Here is a 26,043-nt window from a genome sequence, read left to right on the forward strand (position 1 = left end):
CCAACACCAACATCAATGAGGTAGGCAAGTTAGCCTACCTGGAGCAGTAAAGCTTCCTGAGGAAAATACATGGGGTGTCTTGTATTGGGTGAGTCAAACCACTGCCCTGCTCAATCAGCTCCTCTCCTCAGATAGGTGGATATAAGCCAGGATATTATACAAAAGAACACTGGGAATACTATCACTCTCCAGACTACCAACTGCCACCAACAAAGAAACTTACTATTCCAAGAACCCTAGAGGCAGAAGTGGGGGTGTTTTTCTCCCATATTACTCTCCCCCTCACTTCCACCCATCAACCCTGCTTTTAACCCACTCCAGGAAAGTAATCCTTGTGAAGAGATGACCTGGCAACATACAGTTGCTGAAGCCTCTTCCTTCATGGTATCCACAGTTATTGAAGATGTAGAAAACAAAGTTCTCACTACCAAAATCCTCAGGCTAGTCAAATGGCTCAGAATAAGACAGTGATATAGTTTGATCAATGGAAATAAATTCAAAGAAGTTACACTCAGCTCAATTTTCCTTGGAAGCAATTAATATATTGAAACAACATTAAGTTTTCTGTATACTAATTGTAAGATGAAGAGGAAAAGCAATGGCAAAATATTGATAGCAGCAATTTTTCTTCAAGGGAGGCTCGTTGAGAAGGCAAATTGCATAAGTAAGAAAAGAACAACTAATGTTTTGAGTTGCTGAAGCCACCATTGTACCATTTAGGAAACATCTTATTACAGTGTTAGACAGTAATGTCAGAAGATATGTATGTGTATGATGGCCTCTAGTGGTATGTGTTTGAAAACCATACAGCTATATAATTTAAAATACTGGTTCTGAGGCATTTGTTTTTTTTTTTTTTCTTGTTATTCTCTTTGTAAAGGATCCCCTTTGTCTGTTGGATGTCTCACTAAAATAGGCAGATTTTTAAATGAGAATACTTTTCATTAGCATGAACAGAGGAAAAGCTATATACTACAAAAAAAAAGGAATATTTGGGGGGGAACAATTTGAGTAATTTTCAAATTTGTTGAGGTTTTTTAAATAAAATAAATATATTGGGGACAGAGGTTTGGAAACACATCCTAATAATGATATACACTAATCTATCAGGAATAAGAAGGCAATGTGAAATGCTTAAAGGACAAAATGTTAGCAGCAATTTTTCTTCAAGGGAGGCTCGTTGAGAAGGCAAATTGCATTTATAGAGGAAAGTTGATCTGTGAAAAAATTCAGAGTACCTCACACATAAGCAAAGTTGGATACAATTCATACAAGATTTCTTTTTTTTTTTCCAAGGCAATGGAGTTAAGTGGCTTTCCCAAGGCCACACAGCTAGGTAATTAAGTGTCTGAGATCAGATTTGAACCCAGGTCCTCCTGACTCCAGGGCCGGTGCTCTATCCACTGCGCTACCTAGCCGCCCCAGTTAACTTTAATTTAGAAAAAAAAAAAAACCTGATATGTTATTGTCTGATTTTGCTATCTCTACACTTCAAGTTTCTTCCTTAAGGATACGATTTCTCTCTCATGGCACTCAATTTGGATCAATGTATACCATGGAAACAATGTAAAGACTGACAGACTGCCTTCTGTGGGGGTGGGGGGAGGGAAGCGAGATTAGGGGCAAAATTGTAAAACTCAAAATAAGTAAACTCGTTAATCAAAAAAGCAAGCGAGGTCACGGACCCCACGTAAAAGGACTTCTGCGCCCCAACTCCAGGCTTTCTGTTTCCTTGCGCTATTTGCCCCGCGAGCCGCGCAGCCGGCCCATCGGCGCAGGCGCACTCCCTGCGCGAGCTCCACAGGCCGGGCCGATTCTCGCGAGAGCCGCGGGCGGCCCCGCCAGACACAAACAGAGCCCGCGGGAGCCTCGCTTCCGGCAGCCCCCGCCCCCCGAGCAGCCGGACGTCTCGGTCCCGGGCCGCGGGCAGCCCCCGCGGAGGCCGGGCGCGGGGCCCGATGGCCGGGGCCGCGCCGCCCTGGAGCCGGCTGGACAAGCAGCAGGACCGGGACGTGCGCGAGCTGATCCGGCGCGTGAGCGGCCTCCGGGACGAGGCGGACGACCACTTCCAGCTGGCCTTGCACTTCGCCTGGACCAATTTCAGGTCAGCGGCCGGGGGTGAGGCGGAGCCCGCGCCGTCGTTACCGCCTTCCTCCTCCCCGCCCCCGGGCCCGCTCGCCTTCCGGGCCGCCGTGCGTGCGGGCCGGCGCGGGAGCTCCCCGGGGCGCCGTGGGGAGCCCTCCCCGGGCTGGCCGCGGAGGCCGGGCCCAGGGGGCTGCGCGCGCACCCGCCCCTGGGGCCCGGCGACGGCGCGTGGCCCGCGCGCGGGAAAAGGCCTCGTGGACTTGGTGCGGAGCGGGGCCGGGCTCCGCACCGTGCAGGGCGCGTGGCGCCGGGGCCTCCGTGGCCGAGAAGCCACCCCCGCAGGGGGCACGGCACTCGCGCCCGCCGGCGCCCTCCGCACGCCTGCCAGGGCCTTTCCTCGGGCCGCTTTCCTGTTGCCCCTGATTTGTGGGTAACCGTTGCTGAAAATGTTTTGAGTCAAAAATGAGTGTTTGGAGGAAACAGTCCTAGCTGAGGCCCCACCTGCGTGGCACACTGCGTATTAAGAAAACAGCTCCGTGGGGCGGCTCGATGGCGCAGTGGGTAGAGCGCCGGCCCGGGAGTCAGGGGGACCTGGGTTCAAATCCGGTCTCAGACACTTAATAATTACCTAGCTGTGTGACCTTGGGCAAGCCACTTAACCCCACTGTCTAGCAAAAAAAAAAAACAACTAAAAGAATAAAAAAGAAAATAGCTTTGTGCTTCAAGACACCCAGACACAAGGAGGTGTGTGATGTCATTAAGGAACCTGTAGAAAGGATTTCTTTTTATTATTATTTTAAAGGGTTTTTTTTTGCAAGGCAATGGAGTTAAGTGGCTTGCCCAAGGCCACAGAGCTAGGTAATTATTAAGAGCCTGAGGTCGGATTTGAACTCAGATACTCCTGACTCCAGGGACCAGCACAATTCACTTTGCTACCTAGCTGACCCAAGGTTGAATACTTTTATTTTTTATCTTTGAGCCATCATTAGGAAATAAGAAATTATCAAGTCCCTATTCTGTACAAATATCCTATGAAACTCTGTGATAGGTATAAATGTGTAGACTCCCTACCCTTGAAGAATTTACTGCCTTCGAGGGGAAGATGAGATAGGATACAATATAGGGGAGTTAAAAGTCAATTGTGCGTCACAAATTGTAACTCTTTTATAGACTTTTCTTATAACTTGAATTAAAGTAAAAATCATCTTAATTGTGCTCATTTTAGAAACATAGATTGCACTTTTATTTTTTATGTTTTTGCAAGGCAATGGGTTAAGTGCCTTGCCCAAGGCCTCACAGCTAGGTAATTATTAAGTGTCTGAGATCAGATTTGAACTCAGGTACTTCTGACTCCAGGGCTGGTGCTCTAGCACTGCACCACCTAGCCACCCCTAGATTGCACTTCTTAAAAGTCACCTAATTAAGTCTCCTTTTAATTTTCAATAAGATGTTGAGATTGAAATAGGAACTTTTGATATTTATGGATAGCTGATAATCTCAGGCAGTTTTTTTTTACGTTTACTGGTAAAAGGAGATAGCAATTTAAATTAATGTTTATATTGAACAGAAACTTTCAGTTAATCTCATTATATCAAAACTCAAGTTATATATATTTATACATGTATAACCTATATCATATTGCTTGCTGTCAAGGGGAAGGAGGAAGGGAGAAAAATGGGGAACTCAATCATATAAAAAAATGAATGTTTAGAATTGTATTTGTATGTAGTTAGAAAAATAAATAATAAATTTAAATTTGAAAAATTCAAGACTGGTTATCTCCCATCCAGGGCCATCTCCAGTTGTCCTGATTCGTATCTAGCCACTGGACCCAGATGGCTCTGGAGGAAAAAGTAAGACTTTGCACAGCACCCCCTCACTCAAATCTAATACATGCACGGCATGACATCACCTCCCTGATGTCATGGTCTTCTTCTAGTATGAAGAACAAAGTATAACAACAGCAGTACTGACAAAAGAATTTACAGTTTTGAAATAATAAAGTAAACTTGATAGTAATTTCAAAAACAGTACAAAGTTTGAACTGTCGTATTGGAGAAATATCATTTAATATGTCATAGCCTAATATGCTGGTCTCTTTATGCTATACATATAAATGAATGACTATCAGAAGTAAGGTGACTGAATGCTTCTCCCAGAGATGCTCTTTCTCTCTCAGCTGCCAAATTTGGAATTTTCTCTTTTCCTCTTGGATTTGAAAGTCCTTACTTTGCTGGATGATGAGTGAAAAAAAAACCTCAACCAAACCAAGAAACAGTTTCTGGATAATTAATAGTCAATTTGTTAATTAGACTAACTGGCAATCAATAAATCAATGGTCAGTGGTTTCTCTTGTTACCCAGACAAACACATGGAGAGCCTGAAAGCCTTAAATACTTTTTTTGGAAAGGGAGTACTCCAAGTGAAATTGAACCCTAATTGGTGGACATTTAATGATGTAGAAGGCTTGAAGTCTTTAGCTCTTCCTGGATCTCAATTTAATTATTAATATCATAGTAAAATAATATTTTCTCTCAGATGCCCGAAAGCCTTAAAAAGAAATAAACAAATGCATTTCCTTGAGTTTTATTGAAAAGTCCGTAATTTCATGAGTCTTTCCCTGATAGAATTTACTATTTCTTTATTAAAAACAGTAAATCATCTTCTAAACTTAGTGAAAAATTGTATCATCTTGTGGCCAACTTGGTAAAGCTGTTCTTCAAGCTTAGCTCAGCTGGTCCTTGAGAAGCAGACACATGTTGTTTGTCTTTGTTCTCAAAGAGGACAGTGACATTAGGTAAATGAAGCTATGACTCACGAATTGGATTTAAGAGAGGGTGCACTATGCAATGTCACCAGCCTCATGCTTTCCTCCAGAGCCATCTGAGTCAGGTGGCCCGATATAGATCAGGATGACTTGGTCCATGTATTTTAGCTTGATGACACAGAGTTTTACTTTTCTGGCATAGCCTTAGAGAACCCATGCCATAATTTCATACCATCACAGGACATTAGCATAGGACATTGGTGAAAGATGTAGCGCTTTTTCTTTGGGGTTTTTTTTTGTATTTTATTTTATCCCTGATTCTCTCTTCCTCCTATCTCAGTCCCCCCCTCATTGTGAATGCAAATTTTTTGGTATAGGTTAAAAATGCATAGTCATGAAAAAAATTACCAGAATAGTCATGTTGTAAAAGTAAACATAACCTTTCCTTCCCCCAAAAAAGAAACCAAGAAAAATAAAGTTAAAAAAAGTATGCTTTAATGTGTATTCATTCATCATCAGCTCTGTCTTTGGGATGGATAGTATTCTTTATCATAAATCCTTCAGAGTTCTCTTGGGTCACAGCATTGCTGAGAAAAGGGAAGTCATTTACTGCTGATCCTCCTATATTTCTGTTACTTTATATATAGTTCATTTCCCACTGATACAGTGCTTTTTCTACAAAAACAGAAGATTCAAAGACCTTCTAACCCAACATATTTATATTAATATTGTAGAAATTGACTCATCTCATTCCAGTACTGATTCAGAGGAAATGACAAACAAGATTAAATCTTTGTAACTTATCTTTCACCTTCCTCCACTTTCCATTTCTCTACACATTTTTGTAGGTAGCATTCCCAGCCAGTTTCTTCTCCTTATCCCTGTCTGACTTCTTAAACCATTCCAGTTGTGTTTTGTGTGGAAAAAATTTTTAAAAGTGTGTGGCACTCACTCCATTTGGATATGTCCCTAAAATAATAATGGTCTCTACTTTAATCTGTGTAATCAGACAATATCTGTATTTTTCACTAGGATTTAAGTTGAAAAATGATAAAGTGGGGACATAGGGTCATTTTTTTATCTTTTTTTATCTTTTTTTTCTTCCTGTTTTTCCTTTATAAATGCTCTGTTTTTGCTAGGCCAGCCTCTGAGCAATCTCAGTCCTACTTCCTAATTCTAAATAAAATGAAAGCACTTAGCACAGTGCCTGGCAGATAGGAGACTCTATATAATTGCTAGTTATTATTATTATCTTTTATATCATCATTATTATTAATTGTAAATATTCTATGCTCTCCCATTTTTTCTCTTTGTTCTCTCTGCTGGTGATTTAATTTGCTGTAAAAGGTTCAGTAAATCTAATTCTTCTGTGCAGATGATGAGGGAACCAGATGTTGCAGTGAACAGAGTCAGGTCTAGAGACAGGAAGATTCATCCTCCTGAGTTCAAATTTGACCTCAGAGGAGCATCTAGGTGGTAGGGGCAGCTAGGTGGCACAGTGGATAGATCACTGGCCCTGGAGTCAGGAGGACCTGAGTTCAAATTTGGGTGCTTAATAATTACCTAACTGTGTGACCTTGGGCAAGTCACTTAACCCCATTGCCTTAATAAAAATAAAAAAAAATTTGGCCTCATATTCTTCCTAGCTGTGTGACCCTGGGCAAGCCACTTTACCCGTTTTGCCTCAGTTTATATAAATGAGCTGGAGAAGGAAATGACAAATGCCAAGAAAATTCCAAATGGGATTACAGAGAGTGAAACACAGTTGAAGAACAGTAAAATGCAGATGATTGCCATTTCTATGTAGCTTGTCATAATCTTTCCTCTGAGCTCTACTCTCAGCTCCCACAGTCTGGTGCATATATCACCTGAATGACCTGACCAACTAGTACCTTACACTTAGTATTTTCAAAACTGAATGCATCATTTTTCTCTGTAAACATGAATTTTCTTTTAATTTCTCTATTTCTTGTGATGATATTATTATTTTCCCAGTCCTGAAACCTTGGCATATTTATTTTCTTTCTCTTCTAGGGTAAAGTTCAATTAGTAACTTTGTGATCAGAGAGAACATGATGACCTGCACCCTCCCTTCATCTGTTTAGTTGCCAAATCATGTTTATTTTGCCTCTTTAGCTCTTTCCATGTTAGTGCCATAAATATATATATATATATATATATAGAGAGAGAGAGAGAGAGAGAGAGAGAGAGAGTGATTCTGATATGATTGTGTGATATCTTCCAAGTTGGTCTCTTTCTGGTTTCTTTTCTAGCCAGTCCATTTTCATACTGCTGTGAAAATAATCTTCCTCTAACTGTATGACTTCTTTGCATGAAAACTTAAAGTGATCCCCTGCTGCCTAAAGCAGAGATTGACAGACTATAATCAAAGGACCATCTTCATCTTTTCCTGCTTCTGGTTTTGTATGACCAATTAACTAAAAATGATTTTTACCTTTTTAAATACAATTAAACCTATATTAAAAATGTAAAAACCATTCTTAACTTGATTAGGCTTACAGAAATAGGCACTGGCTGTAGTTTCTCAACTTCTGACCAAAAGAATATAAATTCCAAAACCTGATGTTTAGTAGGGCCCTTTGCTGTTTGACTCCAGTGTAGCTCTGGTTCCATCTTACATTGTTTTTATATATCAGTTTTCTATGTTTCTATATTATTTTTCTACCACAATGAGGCTGCTAAACTGAACTCTTGCGTTTCTAACCTTATCCTTCTATTTCTTGCCTCTGTACATTCACATAAGTTTTCCATCATACCTAATATTTACTCCTTCCTCATCTCTGCACTTTAAAACCTTTTCTTTACTTCACAACTCAACTCAAGACTTCCATGGCCTTTCTGATATCCTCAGTTAAAAGTGTTTTTTACTCATCACATATTCATAAAGCACATTGTTTGGATGTCTTCTTTCCCCTATCATATTCTATGTTGTATTAGCTTAGTATATTTCACAGAATCATGATATATCAAGTTTGGAAAGAAACTCCATTATTACCTGACATAGCTTGAACTGAAATTTTCTATATTATCTCTAGTAAGTGGTTATTTAGTTTCTGTAGAAACTCTAGTAGGTTGAAGGCTCTCTGAGGGCAGGAATTGTGTTGTTTTTCATCTCTGTGTCACCATTGTGTCATAGTACTTTGCATATAGTTAATGTTTGCTGAGTTGAATTGAATGAAAAATATCTTGAGGCAGTGAATTTTATTAAAACCTTTAATTCATCAGGGAAAAATAGTGCCAGATATTTATATTTCAGCTATTTCATACAGATATGATGAATTTCCATGAGTAAATATTTTCTTTCAATTTCATTTAGATTTCATCGTTTCCTAGATGTAAGCAGTCATAAAATAGAGAGGACAATAGAGGGGTAAGTTACTCTGTGTGTGTGTGTTTGTGTGTGTGTACGTACATGTGTACACACTTTAGGGCTATGTGGGTACTCTTCACATTCCTCTATGTTTCATAGATAGTCATCATGAATTTTTGTACCCCAAAAATATCATTATATTGTGGCAGACCTTCTGGTGATAATGCTTTTCTGAACTTTGTTAAGATGAGCATTAGATGACAAGCATCTTGCTAGTCTGGTACATTTACATGTTGGAAGGACTTGACAGAATTTTCTTATCAAAATACATTCCTAAAATACTTTGATGATGAGATACCCGATTAAGACTAGAATGGAGAACACGTATGTGTATTTAACTTAAATACTTTCATAATACATTTCTTTTGAAATATCAGTTATCTTTTGTGATTTTAGAATTTATGAAAAGCTCATCATTCATTCAGATCTCAGCAAAGCTGCCAGTTGGAAGAAACTAACTCAAGAGTTTCTACATGCTTCACTTCCAAGTACTAAGGAAGCAAAGGTATATTATTTTTAAAAAATTCCATTCTGATTATCTTCATCTTATTAATATTAATGTTTAAGCATTCATGATATTCTACATACATTATACATAATAAGGTTCAGCCTATAGTTTTGAATTTGATCATAGATTATAGAATTGTGCTGTTCGGGAAAGAACAGTGGATTTGGAATCAGAAGACTTGTATTTGAGTCATTTTTTACAATTATCTGTGACTTAGGCAAATCTTCCTTTTCTGAGTATCATCTTATATTATTTGTTGTGAGAAAAGCACTTTATTGTAAACCTTGAAATACTATATACATATATATATTATATATATATATATATATATATATGACGTTATTGTTATTCACATGTGAATTGACTCAAGTATTTTCATTACACTCAGTTCAGTATGCTTAAATATAAATATAAAATAAATTTTTATTTGGTTTTCATTTTCCTACTAACTGAAACAGCATTCAGAGCCTGGAAGAAGACATTAACATTGTCTGGATAATTTTAAAATTTATGTTAAAGCTAATTGATGGCATTTTGTTGGCTTTCACAGAATCACAGAATTAGAAAGTTGGAAGGGACTATAGCAATATTTGGTCCAACCCATATATGGAAAAAACTTTTCTTTATAACATAAAGAATAACTGGTTGTTTAATCTCTGCTTGAAATCCTCAAGGGAGAGGGAACATATCATTTCTTAAGGCACCACATTCCATTTTGGCACAGTTCTAGTTGTCAGGAAGTTTTTATTGACATGAAACCTAAATTGCTTCTTTGTAACTTCACATATTTCTCCTTCTATTATAACACAGACTATAAAATCTAGGCTGCCTTGTTTTGGGCATTTTTCTTAACCCATGCCCCTCTGAACAACAGAAGTTCAGAAGAAGTTTCCAGAAGAGATCTTCTAGACTTTTAAAAGAAGTCTAACAAGGGCATAGTAAAAATAAGACTGTCATCTATTTATGGAGGATGCTCTTTTGATTATAGCTCAATATCTCATTAATATTTTTGGCTGCTTTATCATATACTGATTCATAGTGAATCTTTCAGAATAGTTGCTGCCCTGCTATCCCTCCCTAATATTATACTTGAAGTTTTTTTTTTTTTACATAATCAACTGAAGGACTGCATTTAAACCTCTCAAACATCATTCTGTTAGATGCAGCCAGGTAATCTTGCCTATTATGATCCTTTTGGATTCCGACTTTCTTGTATTACCTTTCTCTTTGGCTTTGTGTCATCTGCAAATTAATTAACATACCCTCTATTCTTTTATCCAAGTTATGGATAAGAATGATAGCAGTTCAAGCTCAGATCCCCAGAATATTCTCTTGCAGACCTCCTCACAAATTGACGTTGAATAATTTACAATTGACCTCATTGAGTTCAGCCATATATTTCTGAATTCTTTGGATTTTATTATTGTCATATATATATATATACACACACACACACACACATATATACATACATACATATGTGTACATATTTTTCACAAGAATGATATGAAATAATCAAAAACTTTGATAAAATCTAACTAAACTGTATTCACCATATTCCCCTTATCTACTATTTAATAATCCACAACTATTTTCCACCTTGGGAATAGGGTACCTAATGGAGAGATCAGCCTGGTTTTTTCCTCTGCTATAGAAGTAAATATAGAAGCAAAAGAGGATCTGCATTGCTGTCATTTTGAACCCTAAAAGAGAAAGAACTGCCTTTCTGTTATTTAGTTGTCATTACACACTGGGAAAGATTCAGATCTATTTAAATTACTTACTTTGTCACTTAGGAGATGATAACCCTTAAATAACCATATGATGAAGTTATTAAAAGGGTATTCTTAACTGGGATAACATGATGAAGTAGAAAGTTAATTCAGTTTGTGATCCAAAGACTTGTGTTCCATTGGTGACCCTGCTTTTTGAGACTTTGTGACTTTGGGTAAGTTTCTTAATCTCTTGTGAGTGTAAATTTCTTCACCTGTAAAATAGGAATCATAATACTTGGAATACTGATAAATAATGTGTTTAAAGTTTAGAAAATGTCTTACTGATAACAAGAAGTATGGAAAACAGTGTAAATTTTGATTAGAAAGAAAGAATTTGGAACCATAATTCAAAAATTAATCTTAATAGGAAATCTCACAGGTTTCAACAAAATTTGGAACAAAGAATAGATGTTATTAATAAGAGGAAATATAAACAATGAGTAGAAGTTGCAGGAAGCAGATAAAGGCTTGTTATTAATAATCTTGTGTTAGCAACTAGTTAGCCTAAAGAAGAATGAGCTGCCTCAGGAAGTAACCTCTTCCTTATTGGAGGTCTGGAATCAAAAGTTGCATGGCCATTTATTGCATATCTTTTGGATGGAATTTTGTTTTTAGTTTTTTTTGCAAGGCAATGGGGTTAAGTGGCTTGCCCAAGGCCACAAAGCTAGGTAATTATTAAGTGTCTGAGGCCAGATTTGAACTCGGGTATTCCTGACTCGAGGGCCGGTGCTCTATCCACTTCGCCACCTGGCTGCCCCTGGAATTAAGATTTTTAAGGGTATACTTTAATAACACATCTTATTCACTTTACTTGTTTTAAAGACAGATACACATTATGCGATATTGTCACTTCTTCTGTGTCTTTCTGATTCTCCTTCAAACACCAATTATGTGGAAAAGCCAAGAGAAAAAGAAGTGGGTAAGTTATATGAAAATTTAACATAACATCACAAGAGGACTTCTGTGAAAGTTCAAATTTTGTGTGAAATGAAAATTTCATAATGAAATTAGTTTTGAAGATATAAAAATTAATATGATGAGAAACTATAGAAGTGAGTTTTTTTTTCCTATATTTGTTTATTGAGATTCTTTGTTTGTGGATTTTGCATTTCTGGATCTGTTACTTTGAAATTTGTATTTTTTTTTCCTGTAGTTTTAGGTCTTTTCTGAGAAGGTTAATAATAAGCAAAACTATGTTGTGTCTTAGAAAAGAAAGAAGAATTTGACTGGGGAAAATACTTGATGGAAGGTGAAGAAATTGAATTGGGTCCAGATGCAGATACACCAGTAAGTTTAAATAGTTTTGCTGTTAAATAGTTCAGCTCTTGCTAGGTAGATAGATATAACTCTTTTCTGATGTAACCCACTTCAATGGGTTGGTTGTTTTGCTTATTTATGTATATCTTGACTCCTTCCAAAAAAGTTTTTAAAAAAGCTACCCTTGCTTTTGGAAAGGTCAAGTTCTGCTCTTAACAGAAGCAGAAATCCTCTATAATACCACCACATAAATAGGATGAAAGATTTGTAGAATTTACACCCAAAATAAGTAACTTCAAGTTTGAGAAGAAGCTAGCCCATTTTATCTGAGAATTTTTTGTGTAATTAAATATTTTGGTAGGAATATTGTTACCAAAAAAGGTGTATCCACCCCTTGATATTAAGAAGTCTCTGGCAATTGTCAATTTTTTTTTTATGAACTGTAAGAAAGAATCGATACTATCAGCATAGTTCTTTTGGTATATTCTCATACTACTTGTCTTTTGTTTAAGTAGCTTTAGTTTTCTTTGTATTTACTAAAAGTAAGCTCTGTTAACTTATTTGATAGAACTGGTCTGAAGAAAGTGAAGGTGATGATGATCAACAACCTCTTAGTAGAGAAGACTCTGGGATTCAGGTGGATAGAACACCATTAGAAGAACAAGATCAAAATAAGAAAATAGTACCTCATGTCAGTTGGAAAGGTAGTGTAAAGTCGGAAATGCCATACTAACAAAAATCAGACTTTAAAATTTGCTAATGTATTTTCTTTTTTAGGTTTTTGCAAGGCAAATGGGGTTAGGTGACTTGCCAAAGGCCAGACAGCTAGGTAATTATTAAGTGTCTGAGGTCGGATTTGAACTCAGGTACTCCTGACTCCAGGGCCGGTGCTCTATCTATTGTGTCACCTAGCTGCCCCTAAAGTATTTCAGCTTCATGGAATTCCTTATACTTTCAAAAACTCCTTTAAACCATTAAGAGACTTTTATAGTGTCTTAAAAACAGCTCTGCATAATTAATATTAATAAAGAATATTTATTTGACATTTCCATTACTTGATTTTTTAATAAAAACATAAATTTTCCTTTAACCTAAAACATTTTCATGGATAAGGCACAAAATTTAAGGTAGAATTTTTCTAGGAAGTTACATTAAATTCATTGTGATTTAAGTAAAAAAAAATTTGTTTGATTTATTCTTTCAATTGTCATAGAATCATATCACTTTTGAGATGGCCATTTCTTCCAGCTTGTTCATTTTAGAAATTAGGAAAGAAAGGCCTTGAAAACAAACCTAATGACCTGCCCAAAGTCACACAACTAGTTAATGGCACTAGAATTGAAATTGCTTACTCCTATTATTTTTCATTTTTATTGGCCTTTCTAGGTTGAATTAAATTTTTTTTTAGATTTTTTTCATTCAGAAAATATTTGTTGAATAGACACTGTAGTAGATAGAAGGGATAAGGGGCAGCTAGGTGGCACAGTGGATAGAGCACCAGCCCTGGAATCAGGAGGATCTGAGTTAAATTTGACCTCAGACACTTAATAATTGCCTGTGTGACCTTGGGCAAGTCACTTAACCCCATTGCCTTAAATAAATAAAATTTTTAAAAAGTAGAAGGGAGAATAAAGCTTGGACCCTGAACTCTTGGAGCTTATAGACAGGATAAAGAAAAAAGACACAAATATATATGTGAAATTTCAATTTAGGGACAACATACTATAGTAGTTTTAGAAGGTGAGTTTCTAACTGAGGAGGGTCAAGTAAGACTTGACAGAAGAAAATGTTTGAGTTATAAATAGTTTTTGAGACTGAGGGAGGGCATGTTGAGTGGAAGGAATTGCATGCACATGGACATCAAGAATAGAAAGAGTATTAGCACAACAATATAGTTTGGCATGTTGGGTTGGTGAAAGGCAATGATGGAGAATGTTAGAGAAATATTAAGTTGGGGTTTAATTATGCAGGCTTATTAAACCTGTCTCATTAGATTTATGGAGGGAGGTAATAGAAAACTTTGAAGATTTTATAGCCAAGGATCAGAATAAATGAGATTTTAAGAAATTAAAAAATACTTTATTGATGTTAATCTTTTCTTAAATATTGATTTTGGGCATCCAGGAAGTACAATGGATAGAGCACTGGCCCTGGAGTCAGGAGTACCTGAGTTCAAATCTGGCCTCAGACACTTAATAATTACCTAGCTGTGTGGCCTTGTGTAAGCCACTTAACCCCATTGCCTTCAAAAAATAAAATAAAATAAAATATTGCTTTCACTTATTGATAACTCTCTTTTCTCCATTCTTGGATCTTTGCTTTGTAACAAAGGAGTACATAAAGAAAAACACAGGATATATTGACTATGTTAGAGATAGCTTTGATTATTGTAAGATTAATCTTTAAGCATTATATAGGATAGGTTGGGGATTGAAGAGATATGAGGACAGAAAACAAGATGGGGAGATATTTCAATAGTATAGATAAAAGTGATATGATGGGAATGAAATGGTTACCTTTATGGAGGTAAAAATGATAAGATTTGGAGTTTGATTAAGATGAAATTAGGGCAGAGGTCTATAAATAGGTCAGATGCTTCAATCTGTATAACGGACTCTAGAATGTTGTTAATAACAAATCTGTCTTACATGCAGAAAGTCCTGAGTTTAAAGCTCAGTGGAACTATGGTCATCCATTTTGAGGCAGCAATACAGTGGAAAGAGTAGAATTTGGATTCAGAGGACCTAGGTTTGAATCCTACTTTACTTGTTCAATCTTTGGTAAGTCTCTTTAGATCTTTAAACCTCAATTTAGTCATCTGTAAAATGAATTTGGCTTATATGGCTTCTTGAGGTGCTAGCCTTCACTCTGTGATCCTATGTCTCCCACCATTTTACCACTCCATTTTTGACACAGAAAAAAGTGTTCATGCTCATTTTCTTTCAGAATTGGAGACATACTCTCGACCATGCAGTAAATCAAACTTTAGCCATTTTGTCTTGATTAAAAATCCCCCCCACAAAGTGCACAGATGGTTGATAGCTCACATTGTGCAATGAGCATTGAAGTGCAAGAACACTGTGTTTAAGTTTTTGAGAAAGTTTTTACATAAATGGGAGAAAAGTATGGTAAATTTGAAATGAATATTTCTGATAACCTTGGGGATCATCTTGTAGGAAATGTTTATGTGAAGTTTCATCTTGAAGAAATGCAGAAAAGGTTACCCTTGACTTAAAAATCACTGGTAAAGTGAAGAGATAATTCATCTGGTGCTTTCATCTGTGACAAAGATTCATAGAAGCTTGCTGTTGTTAATATGATACTGCACTCAAGGAGGCTTCTGTAAACTTGATGCATCTAAAACTCATCTCTAGAAAACTGTAGCTGGATTGTATGAGCATCATTGTGAGAAGCCCAAGTCATGATCAAGATCTTGTGAATGTCATTCTTGAGTGAAAGATGATTTGGGGGGAAGCTAGGTGGCACAGTGCATAAAGCACTGGCCCTGAAGTCAGGAGGATTTGAGTTCAAATGTGGCTTCAGACGCATAATAACTACCTAGCTGTGCGACCTTGGGCAAGTCACTTAGCCCCATTGCCTTGCAAAAAAAACCCAACCCAAAACAAAATAAATAATGAAAGATGATAATGGTTATGGTGGTGGTGGCAAGGGCAGTAAATTGATGAACTTAACAGAAAGGAGGAAACTAAGAAGTTGAGCACTTGGGGGATGTGGGGTTGACAATCAGTTTTCATAGAATATAGTATTGCAATTAAATTATTTTCTAGTTAACTGTTGAGAATTTATGGCCTTTCTGTTTGATAGAGTCATCTTTTAATATTTCATGATTTTCTTTTACTGTACTTTGAAATTCATGAGGGCAAAGATAGTCTTATTCTTTTGTCCCATGTGGGACCATGTACACAGTAAGCGCTATGCACATAATTGTTGATTGGATGTTTTTAGTTTTGCTTAATGACATTTCATTGAATTTTGTATTTCATCACACTGATATATTAAGCCATTTCAAATTTGATTCAATTCAATGGATGCTATGTGCAATGCACTGTAATAAGTACTGGGAATACAAAGACAAAACCAAAATTGTTGCAACCCTCAAGGAGCTTACGTTCTACTAGACAGATACAATCTAGTATATGGGTAAATAAATTCATAGTAATTTTAAAAGAGATGGGAAGACAGTACCTAAGAGGGATCAAGAAAGGAGATGGCATCCATGGTGTGCTTTGAAGGAAGCTTGGAATTGAGACATGAATGTGAGTAATTCCCAGACACAGGAGACCACCTGTGCAAAGGTGTGAGGTAGAATGCTATGTATAAGGAAAAAGTAATAGGCTATGTTAATTGGAATAGAGAATATGTAAAAGAAAAATCACATGAACTTAAACTAGAAAGTTAGGCAGGAGTCAGATTGTGGAGGGCTTCAAGTGCTGGGGTGAGGAGTTGGTATTTTATTCTAGAGGAAATAGGATGCAATTGAATGCTTTTGAATGTAAGGCAGTGGCATGATTATATCTCTGTTTATTTCTCCTTATACAGAGAATGAATTGAAAGGGGAAAGGGAGACATGAGAGACCAATTCAAAGATGTTGCTGTATTCTAAAAAAGAGATGAGCTAAGCTATTTAAATGGAGGAAAGGAGAGAGATGATATTTTATAGGAAGTAAGATTATAAAAGCTGGGTAGTTAAGTAGATATGGAAGTTGAAGGAGCAGTAATGGTAATAGTAAAGGATGACTTGAAGCTTTGTAAACTCTGGGTAACTGAAAGCATTGTCCATAGAAATAAGGTAGTTTGGGAAAAGAGTTTTTTGGGAGAAATATAATGAGTAATGTTTTGGACATGTTGAATTGGTTATGTTTGTAGGATGTACAGGTGTTTAAGCCTTTGGTAATGTAGAATTCTGCAAAGAGATTAGTGTTGAGTACACAGATTGGAAGTTGTCTGCATCAAGATGATAATGAACCTGTGAGAGTTGTTTGTCTTTCGTTGAAGAGAATCAGTGACATCACAGGGTAATGTCTTCTTGACTTGTTCCTGGATTGGATTTAAGTAAGGTAGAATTGTTCAGTCATCAACCTCACTCTCTCTTCCCGAGTCATGGAAGTCCAGGGACAGAACAAAAGTTAGGACACAGGATACCTTGGATGACTTCCACAGAGTTGGCTTCAGCTGCCTTCATGGTCTTTGGAATAAATTGTTCTCATCTGTCCCTTCCACTGGGAAGTCTTCACATCCTTGAGGTAGACATCCCCCTCACTCATGAACAGGGTTTAAGTGTTAATGAAATCCTGAAAAGAAAATATGTCAAGAGAGAAGAGAAAAGGACCTAGGACAACCATAGTGAACAGGAAGAAGAGGATGATCCAACAAAGGCTATAGAGAAAGCTTTCAGATGGGTAGAAGGAGAACTAAGACTAAGCAGTGTTAATTCAAGGAAGAAAAGGGTTGGGGGGGGAAGAATGGTTAACCATTGAAAAGCTACAAAGCAGGTACAGCTAGGTAGTGCAGTGGATAGAACACTGGTCCTGGAATCAGGAGAACCTAAATTCAGATCCAGGTCCGGACACTTAATAATTGCCTAGCTGTGTGACCTTGGGCAAGTCATTAATCCCAGTGCCTTAAAGAAATAAAAAAATTTTTTTAAAAAAGAAAAGCTAGGGCAGTTAGGTGGCACAGTGAATAGAGTACTGGCCCTGGAGTCAGGAGTACCTGAGTTCAAATCAGGCCTTAGACACTTGATAATTACCTAGTTGTGTGGCCTTGGGCAAGCCACTTAACCCCATTGCCTTGTTAAAAAAAAAAAGCTATAGAGTGGTCAGGTGGGAGGAGAAATGAGGAAAGGCACTAGATTTATAATTGAGATTATTAGTAACTATATAATATGATACTTGTGTATATAATTGTTTCTATGTAATTTGTATATAAATGCTAAATCTGGAGTCAAGAACACCTGAGCTCAGAGCCTGCCTCTGACACTTTTAACTTTGTGAACATTGGCAAGTCATTTAACTTCTCTAAGCCTCAGTTTCCTTATTGGTAAAAAAGTATACTACCTGTTGTACCTATCTGATGTGTTGTAAGACAAATGATACAAAGTTGTTCAAGTACTGGGTGTTAGTTACTGTTCTTATCAAGAAACCATGATAATGTAATTGCTATTTTAGAAAATTTACCTTTCAAATATCTTTTCAGCTGGTGAACTAGATGCACGAAGTTGGTTGGAACAACATGTTGTCCTTCAGTATTGGACAGCCAGACCCTCACGTTTCTCTCATAGTTTGCATTTACACTCCAATTTATCTTCTGTCTGGTAAGACAATAAAAATAGTATTAAAAATAATGAGGGAAGTAACTTTGAATTAGATGGTTCTTGTTGATTTGCTTTGAATTTTAATTGACTGATTTGTAGTACAAAGTCTATGTACCCTTCTGCAATTTATGCTTGGTTGAATTACTTTAAAAATTTTACTTCAGTTTTGGATTGTCTTGATTTATCTTTTATATTTCGATATGTAGATTATTTTATTGGTTTATTTTGCTTATAATACACCTCAAGAAAAATGTATTTAGCACCTACTGTGTCCCAGGTACTGTTCTAACTGCTGGGCACTACGGTCAGAATGAATGTTAGAAATGAAATTGTTGTTCTCAGATGGTGATGAGAAGGGTGGACCCCTCCTCCATGATGATTTATTTTAATTTATTTCAAAAACATAGAATGAAAATGAAGTTTTTGTTTTGAAGAAAGGAAGAAGCAGTGAAGATTTAATGTTTTTTAATTAGCTGAATAATATGTATTATTTATTTTAACTATAAGGAAAAACAATCATGATTTTGAATAGTTTTTCTAAAAGTTTGATTAATGGCTTATGATTATAATTTTGGGAATATATTAAAATTATATTTGTCACTATGTTTACTTATTTTTTTGCTGTTTATGACTTAGATGGCTTATAAAATGAGACCCATTCAAACTAAAAAAATGATTCCTGCCTTATTTTGTTTTAAAAGACATTTTTTATGTTGATAACGTGTTTATAATCTTTTTAGGGATCAACACTTGTATAGTAGTGATCCATTGTATGTGCCAGATGACAGAACCTTTGTTACTGAAACTCAAGTTATACGAGAAACACTTTGGTAAGACCCATTTTCACTAAGTATGCAAATAAACTATAATTTATGCAGGAGTGGGAGCTAAGATTTCCTGAAGTTACCAAAGGAAATGCCCTACCTAGCTAGGTAAATCCTTGAGATTTGTCTGAGATATATAGAAGTTAATTAGTTTGTCCAACATCACAAAGTTAATTGATGTCAGATGGATTTGAACTTAATTCTTTCTTAATTCTAGTCCTGTAGTCTGTCCACTATGCTTCACTGTCTCTATTGTATTAAATATCCAAAGTAATATGGTGTGAGAATTTATTAGTGGAAAGTCTGGAATTTACTTTCTTAAAGGGTAATATTTTAAGAATATTATAAATGTAGGTCAGAAATTCACTATTAAGACTGCTTTAACACCTACATCAGTTCGAAGTGGAAATGTAAAGAGAATGCAGATACCTAGAAAGAGAGCTAATGGAAGACTACAGGCATCTAATAAACTGAAGAAAACATTTACATAGTTATTTTAATTAGATTGAGAGTAATCATATAAATTGGGATGTGGCAATATGGAAAGAAGCTGGGTTTTTGTTTTTTAGTTTTTTACAAGGCAATGGAGTTAAAGTGACTTGCCCAAGGTCACACAGCTAGGTAAATTAAATGTCTGGGGCCGGATTTGAACTTGGGTACTCCTGACTCCAGGACTGGTGCTCTATTCATTGCACCACCTAGCTGCCCCAGGAAGCTGGATTTCTTAAAAAATTGAACTGTATACAAGTAAAAATGGAAAATACTCTCTGCAGTATTATTAATCATTAAGGCTTATTGCCTTTATTAACATTTTCAGTATAATATTAAATGTTGGAAGAACTGATTGCAAAAGGTTTTCATTGTCAAATTTTGGGGAACAAAATACATTAGATATTTCTCTTGAGTCAGAAGACTATATAATTTGAAATGTTTTAATTTTTGTGATTAAAAACCTAATGGAATCAAACATAAATTTGATTTCATTTTCCAATTTAAAAAGAATTTACCTTTTTTAAACCTTGAATCTTTTTATGGGAACTTTTCAGATATTCCTATGAAAGAACTTTTTTCTAGATTTTTAAGTATATTAATTTTCTTTTTTTTTTATCACAGGTTACTTTCAGGGGTAAAAAAACTTTTCATATTTCAGTTGAATGATGGGAAAGTTACTGTGAGAAATAACATTGTAGTAACTCACTTGACACATGTAAGTCATTAGACAATAACCCTCTCCTCCTTTTATTTGTTTAAAGTTTTTCAATTCTGAGTTTTTAGAGGTTTTTATCAAGAGTTAAAATCAGAAGTGCTTATTTGTTTGTTGTAACTTTATTAATTGATGTAGTCATCTTGGTGCCTGAGTGTCCTGATACATAAAGGAAGGGTGTTATTAAAAGAAGATAGTTTTTCTTTCTTCCTAGCTCATAAAAATATTAGAATGAAATACATGTTTTCATGTGTAGATTCAACACTTGTGTAGTAAAGGTCTAGTATATGTGCCAGATGACAGAACTTTTGTTCCTGAAATGTAGGTTTTACGAGAATCACTTTGGTAACATCTACTGAATTAAATACACTAATGAACTATAATTTATAAAAATCCTTAGTGATAGAAAAAGTGGCTAGGTCAGGGAGGAAGAGAGAGATAAAATACTTGCTTGGTTGTCTTGAATTTCTTAGCTCTGATTTTTTTTTAAAAAGGTAAAAAAAACATAATTTGTTGTAATATTGCATTACAAAAAGGAGTATTTTATATATGTTTACCCTGGATGTGAAATTTGAGTATTCATTCTAACTTTATTTCCTTTTATGAAACATTCTGAATTATATTTAAAATCATACTTTTAAGTATCTTATAGCAATCAAATTTTTATATTGCTAGGTAGAAATTTGACCTTTCTGGTTCTGAGGGAGACTAATTTAATTATGAAATACTCTTGCAGAACTGTTTAAGATCGGTGCTGGAGCAAATAGCAGCATATGGCCAAGTTGTATTTAGACTACAGAATTTCATTGATGAAGTAATGGGGCACAGTTCGGAAAATACATTACATGGAAATACTTCCACACCCAAGAAGACTACTGACCCTCCATTTAGGACATACCAAGCTTTCATGTGGGCCTTATATAAATATTTCATTAGTTTCAAAGAAGAACTTAGCGAGATTGAGAAATGCGTCATTAATAAAGGTATTGAAATAATTCTGCTGTAGTACTTAGGATATTCTAAATTGTGTATTTTAAATATTTTTTGGCTCTTTGGTTAATATGCACATTTGAAAACTGTAAAAATCTCATATACAGCATTTATAATTTTATATTTTTTTCTGTTATTTGATGTGTTTATTTTTGCAGATATAACAGTTACTCTTTCAATAGTGGTAGATAAATTATCGCCTCGACTAGTACAACTCAAAGTTCTCCACAAAGTTTTTAGCACTGGAGTGGCAGAAGTACCACCTGATACTCGAAATGTTGTTCGAGCATCTCATCTCCTTAATACACTTTACAAAGCCATTCTGGAATATGACAATGTTGGTGAAGCCTCTGAACAAACGGTGTGTAGAACTGATGTTATTTTTTTTTCTCCTTTAAGATTTTTATTTATCTTGAGTTTTACAATTTTCCCTGATCATCCTCCCCCCTCCTCCACAGAAGGCAGTCTGTTAGTCTTTACATTGTTTCCATGGTATACATTGATCTAAGTTGAATGCGATGAAAGAGAAAACATATCCTTAAGGAAGAAAAATAAAGTAAATAAAGTAAAAATAAAGAATTAGAATTACATAATAAGATAACAGGTTTTTTCCCTAAGTTAAAGGTAATAGTCTTTGGTCTTTGTTCAAACTCTATAATTCTTTCTGTGGATGTAGATGGTATTCTCCATTGTATATACCCCAAAATTGTCCCTGATTGTTGCACTGATGGAATGAGTAAGTCAACACTCCCATGTTGCTGTTAGGTGTACAGTGTTTTTCTGGTTCTGCTCATCTCCTTCTAGGCTTCACTGAATTCTCATACCTCCTGGTTTTTAATAGAACAATAGTGTTCCATGACATGTATACCACAATTTGTTAAGCCATTCCCCAATTGAAGGACATTTACTCAATTTCCAATTCTTTGCCACCACAAACAGGGCCACTATGAATATTGAACTGATGTTTATTTTTAAGTCACATGAAGTATATCAACAAAACTGTGATGTAGAGGTGACGCTTGATTACCACAAGTTTTGTTTGAAGAAAGCAAGCTTTTACAGATTTGAAAAAGTTATGATCCCAAACTAAATGAAGGAATGTTTAAGTCTGTCAAGAAAAAAGGATGAACTTAGCTGAAGTTCAGAGGGGATTGTTAGAAAGTGGCCACAAGAAGTCACAAAGACTGTCAATTCAGGAGTGAAGGGTTATTAGCTGAATTGCTGGAGGGGAGTATCCACAACAATAAAATTAGGAATCTTAGAAAATCAATATCTAATAGACATTTTGGGATGTGATATGACACTGTGATGTGAAATTTTAAAACTTAAATGTTTTTAAACCTCTATGTTCTTTTTTGGCTCTAGCAAAATGTTATAAATATAATTTTACCCATGATATTTACTTTATTAATAACACTTATGAATAAAATGGAGGCAGCAATGTAATGGAAAGAGCCCTGGGGCTAAACTGGGAGTCAGGAGATTTGAGGTCCTAATCTCAGTCCTGCCATAAACTAGTTGTATGAATTTGTACAAATCACATAACATTTCTAGGTTTCAATTTCTTGATATGCAAAACAAGGATAAAATAGATGATCTTTAAGGTTCTAGTCATCTCTAAGTTCTGTCATAGTTTTTGTTTGGTTTTATTTTAAAATTATGTTATTTTGACTTGGGTATTAATACTTTCCATTAAGCCTGGAAAAGACTTTATCAAGAGTACATTATTCATTTGAGTTATAATTATAGAGATATAGTATAAGAAGTTATTTATTATAAACTATACTGTAAATAGTTTTAGTTTTACTTTAATTTGGATTCATGTTATCAGTCACTGGAATAGCTCAGGTAAAAGTGATAGTTCTTTTGAAATGTATGCAAATTACAAGTAACATAAGCATTGTTAGTCTATTCAACTTTTTATTTATTTATTTTAATTTTTTTTAGTCTGTTCAAGTTTTTCTTGAGAAGCAAAGAAAGGATTACTTTCATTGCCTATTGCCTCCCAAGTTTGTTAACTTTCACTCAGTCAGTAAATTTTGATTAAGCACAAATTATGTGCTGGACTGACTTGGTAAATTATACCTGAAGAGATATATTTTCGTGTATCTTAGTTTATGTTGCATATAAAATATTTGTCAATCTCAACAGACTAATGTATATTGAACATTACCTCCAATACATATATAAGAAAAACAAGATCTTCTAGATTTAAGCAATTTAAAATGGTGAGATATATAGCAAGATAGAAAAGTAAGCTGTTTTAAAAAATGATTCATATTGAAATTGAATTATTTTAGTTTTATCTCAGGAATTTAGGTATTACTTAGACTAACTTCGATTCTTTATGAATTTATTAAGGATCTAATATATGCCAAACACAGGACTGGGAACCATGCTCTGTGTCTTTGTTTTCATTTTCAAGACAAAAATGAAATAGTACGTGATCTTATGAATACCTTCTGCTGGGTAGGAATACATATTCAGAGAAGTAAATGTGGTTTATATATGGTTATATATGAAAGCAGAGCCCTAACAAAAAAGGGAATCAGGAAATTTTCTCTTATACTTCTGGTGAGACTTGGAGAGACTTTTTATACTTTACTCCCTTCTACCCACACTGAACAATAGACCACACTAGTCAATTTTTTTTTTTTTACCCATACCCAATTATTTTATGGAGAGTAGCAAAATGAGCTAGCTTGGTTAGAATGGAGCGATGCATAATCAATCTAGAAATATGTTAAGAGCCAGGTGACTGAAAGGCTTTGATGTTGAACAGAAGAGTTTCTATCTTATCATAGAGACAGTAGGGAGCCAAGTGTGAGAAGTATAGTTTAGAGAGGATGATGGATTCAGGGAGACTAATCTGGTTTGATATTGGAATTGAGTAAGAGTAAAGAGGGATAACTGAGGTGAACCTAAGTGACTAGGAGAATGATAGTACTGGGGCAACTAGGTGGCGCAGTGGATAGAGCACCAGCCCTGGAATCAGGAGTCCCTGAGTTCAAATTTGGCCTTAGACACTTAATAATTACCCAGCTGTGTGGCCTTGGACAAACCACTTAACCCCATTTGCCTTGTAAAACCTTAAAAAAAAGAAAAAAGAATGGTGGTACCCTTGAGAGAAATAGAAATTTAGGAAGAATTTTGAATTTAGGAGGGAAGGTAATGAATTTAAGTTTGAGTTAGAGAAGTGGCGTGGTACAGTATATAGAGAGATGGTATTATCCCTAGAGTTGGCAAAGCCTAACTCTCTTTGCTAATAGACACCTCCTAACTTTGTGCCCTACAACTCCTCAGTTCCTGTTTTCTTAAGACTAAAAGTTATAAAAGTTTCTGATCTGCATTGGTGGTGGGAACTTCCACCCTCAGTTGTCAAAGTGATTTTAATAAAGTGTTGATTTGACTATGTCACTCATCCTAAGAAACTTCATTAATTCCCTATAACTTCAGGTTCAAGTTTGGAATCCTTTCTTTGCTATTTATAACCCTTCACAATCTGACCTTTTCTTACCTTTCTGATCTTCTTGTACATTGTTTCCTTCTGCACACTCTACTCCAGCTCCATGAGCCTCCTTGCTTTTCTTCATACCAAATATTCCCTCTCCTGATTCCATGTTTTTTCATTGGTTGTCCCCTTGGCTTAGAAGCTCTCCTTTACTTCTGCCTTCTGGCTTCCTTCAAGACTCATTTCAAGTCCCATTTTGTGTCCTTTCCTGGTATTCTTCCTTTCTGACCCCAGTTCCCTCCCTCTAAGATTACCTGTAGTATATAATATATCTGGGATGTGCATAGTTATTTGCACGTTCATTTCCCCATTACAATATGGGAGTACCTTGATCACAAGTATTGTTTCTATTTCTATTGCTTATCACAGTGTCAAATAGTATTTAATAAATACTTGTTAATTGGCTGAATGACTTACAGAGGAAAAAAAGATAGAGGATGATCATCTGAAGAGATAGTAGAGACAAAAGAAAGTTTTTTTAAAAGATGCTGATAGATGTGAGCATGTTTGTAGGTATTAGGGAAGGAATTAGTAAATTAATACAGACTGAGAATTAGAGGTAACTGGGTGGTGGATAGAGTACCAGCCTTGAAGTCAAGAAGGTCTGAGTTCAAATGTGGTCTCAAATTTTTGATACTTACTGTGTGATCTTAGACGAGTCATTTAACTCCATTGCCTCATAAACACCCCCCCAAAATGCTCAAATAAAGAGTGAAGGTTAATATGAAGTGGGGGATATTTAAAACGGCAAGTTTCTGAAGCAGACAGGAAGGGATGGAATCATGAGCACAAAGTAGAGGATTGGTATTGGCAAGACAAATTGTCTTCTTTCTCTAAAACTTTAACAAAGGAGGAAAGAATGGAATCTATGTTGAGGGTATTTGAAATGTACAATTGGAACTGAAAGGAAGCTCATAAGAGTTGGCCTCCTTTTTTTCCCAGTGAAGTCTGAGACTCATGCTCAGCTCCAAGGAAGGGAGGAGGCAAATGGAGCAGATGGTCTGAAGCATGGAATGTTGAATCGATTAGAGAAAAGTTAAAAAGATTTCTTGTAGCAGTGAGAACCTAGTTGAAATTAGGTAGTAGAGAATACATTTGTAATGTAATCTCACAACTATATAACTTCCTCCAGTGTTGATGAACAGCATACCTCTAGGACTGGAGATAGTACTGGGAGCAGCCTGAAATTGGAGTTTGAAAAGGAATAAACATAATCATGGGTAGCCAAGGATAGCTAAAGTGATTCCATATCAACCACTGGAAAGTATTTCCTTTAAAAATCTGTTGGCAAGAATTTGAGAAACTCCTTGTGTATTATTAGGATGATCTGTTAAAAATAGTACACTAAATGTGTTCTTCAGGATGCATTTTCAGTGTAACCTTAGATCATCTGACCT

General features: G+C 35.8%; 1 protein-coding gene across 4 annotated transcripts in view; it reads left to right on the forward strand.

Moving 5' to 3' along the window:
• Positions 1-1,896: 1,896 nt before the first annotated feature.
• Positions 1,897-26,043, forward strand: part of TUBGCP5 (tubulin gamma complex component 5) — a 56,367-nt gene continuing 32,220 nt past the window's right edge. For 2 of the 4 annotated variants that reach the window (XM_074213705.1, XM_074213707.1), the window contains exons 1-12: positions 1,897-2,104; positions 3,876-3,938; positions 8,190-8,243; positions 8,640-8,748; positions 11,349-11,445; positions 11,734-11,813; positions 12,352-12,487; positions 18,000-18,117; positions 18,858-18,947; positions 20,055-20,148; positions 20,882-21,128; positions 21,294-21,496. In XM_074213705.1, the coding sequence (XP_074069806.1) occupies positions 1,959-2,104; positions 3,876-3,938; positions 8,190-8,243; positions 8,640-8,748; positions 11,349-11,445; positions 11,734-11,813; positions 12,352-12,487; positions 18,000-18,117; positions 18,858-18,947; positions 20,055-20,148; positions 20,882-21,128; positions 21,294-21,496 (1,437 nt within the window). In that variant the 5' untranslated portion in view covers positions 1,897-1,958. The remainder of the gene's footprint in view (positions 2,105-3,875; positions 3,939-8,189; positions 8,244-8,639; positions 8,749-11,348; positions 11,446-11,733; positions 11,814-12,351; positions 12,488-17,999; positions 18,118-18,857; positions 18,948-20,054; positions 20,149-20,881; positions 21,129-21,293; positions 21,497-26,043) is intronic. The other 2 variants (XM_074213708.1, XM_074213706.1) reach the window with 2 other exon arrangements.

The sequence above is a fragment of the Macrotis lagotis genome, chromosome 1 (genome assembly GCF_037893015.1).
Source record: "Macrotis lagotis isolate mMagLag1 chromosome 1, bilby.v1.9.chrom.fasta, whole genome shotgun sequence".
In the NCBI taxonomy this organism is placed as follows: Eukaryota; Metazoa; Chordata; class Mammalia; order Peramelemorphia; family Peramelidae; genus Macrotis; species Macrotis lagotis.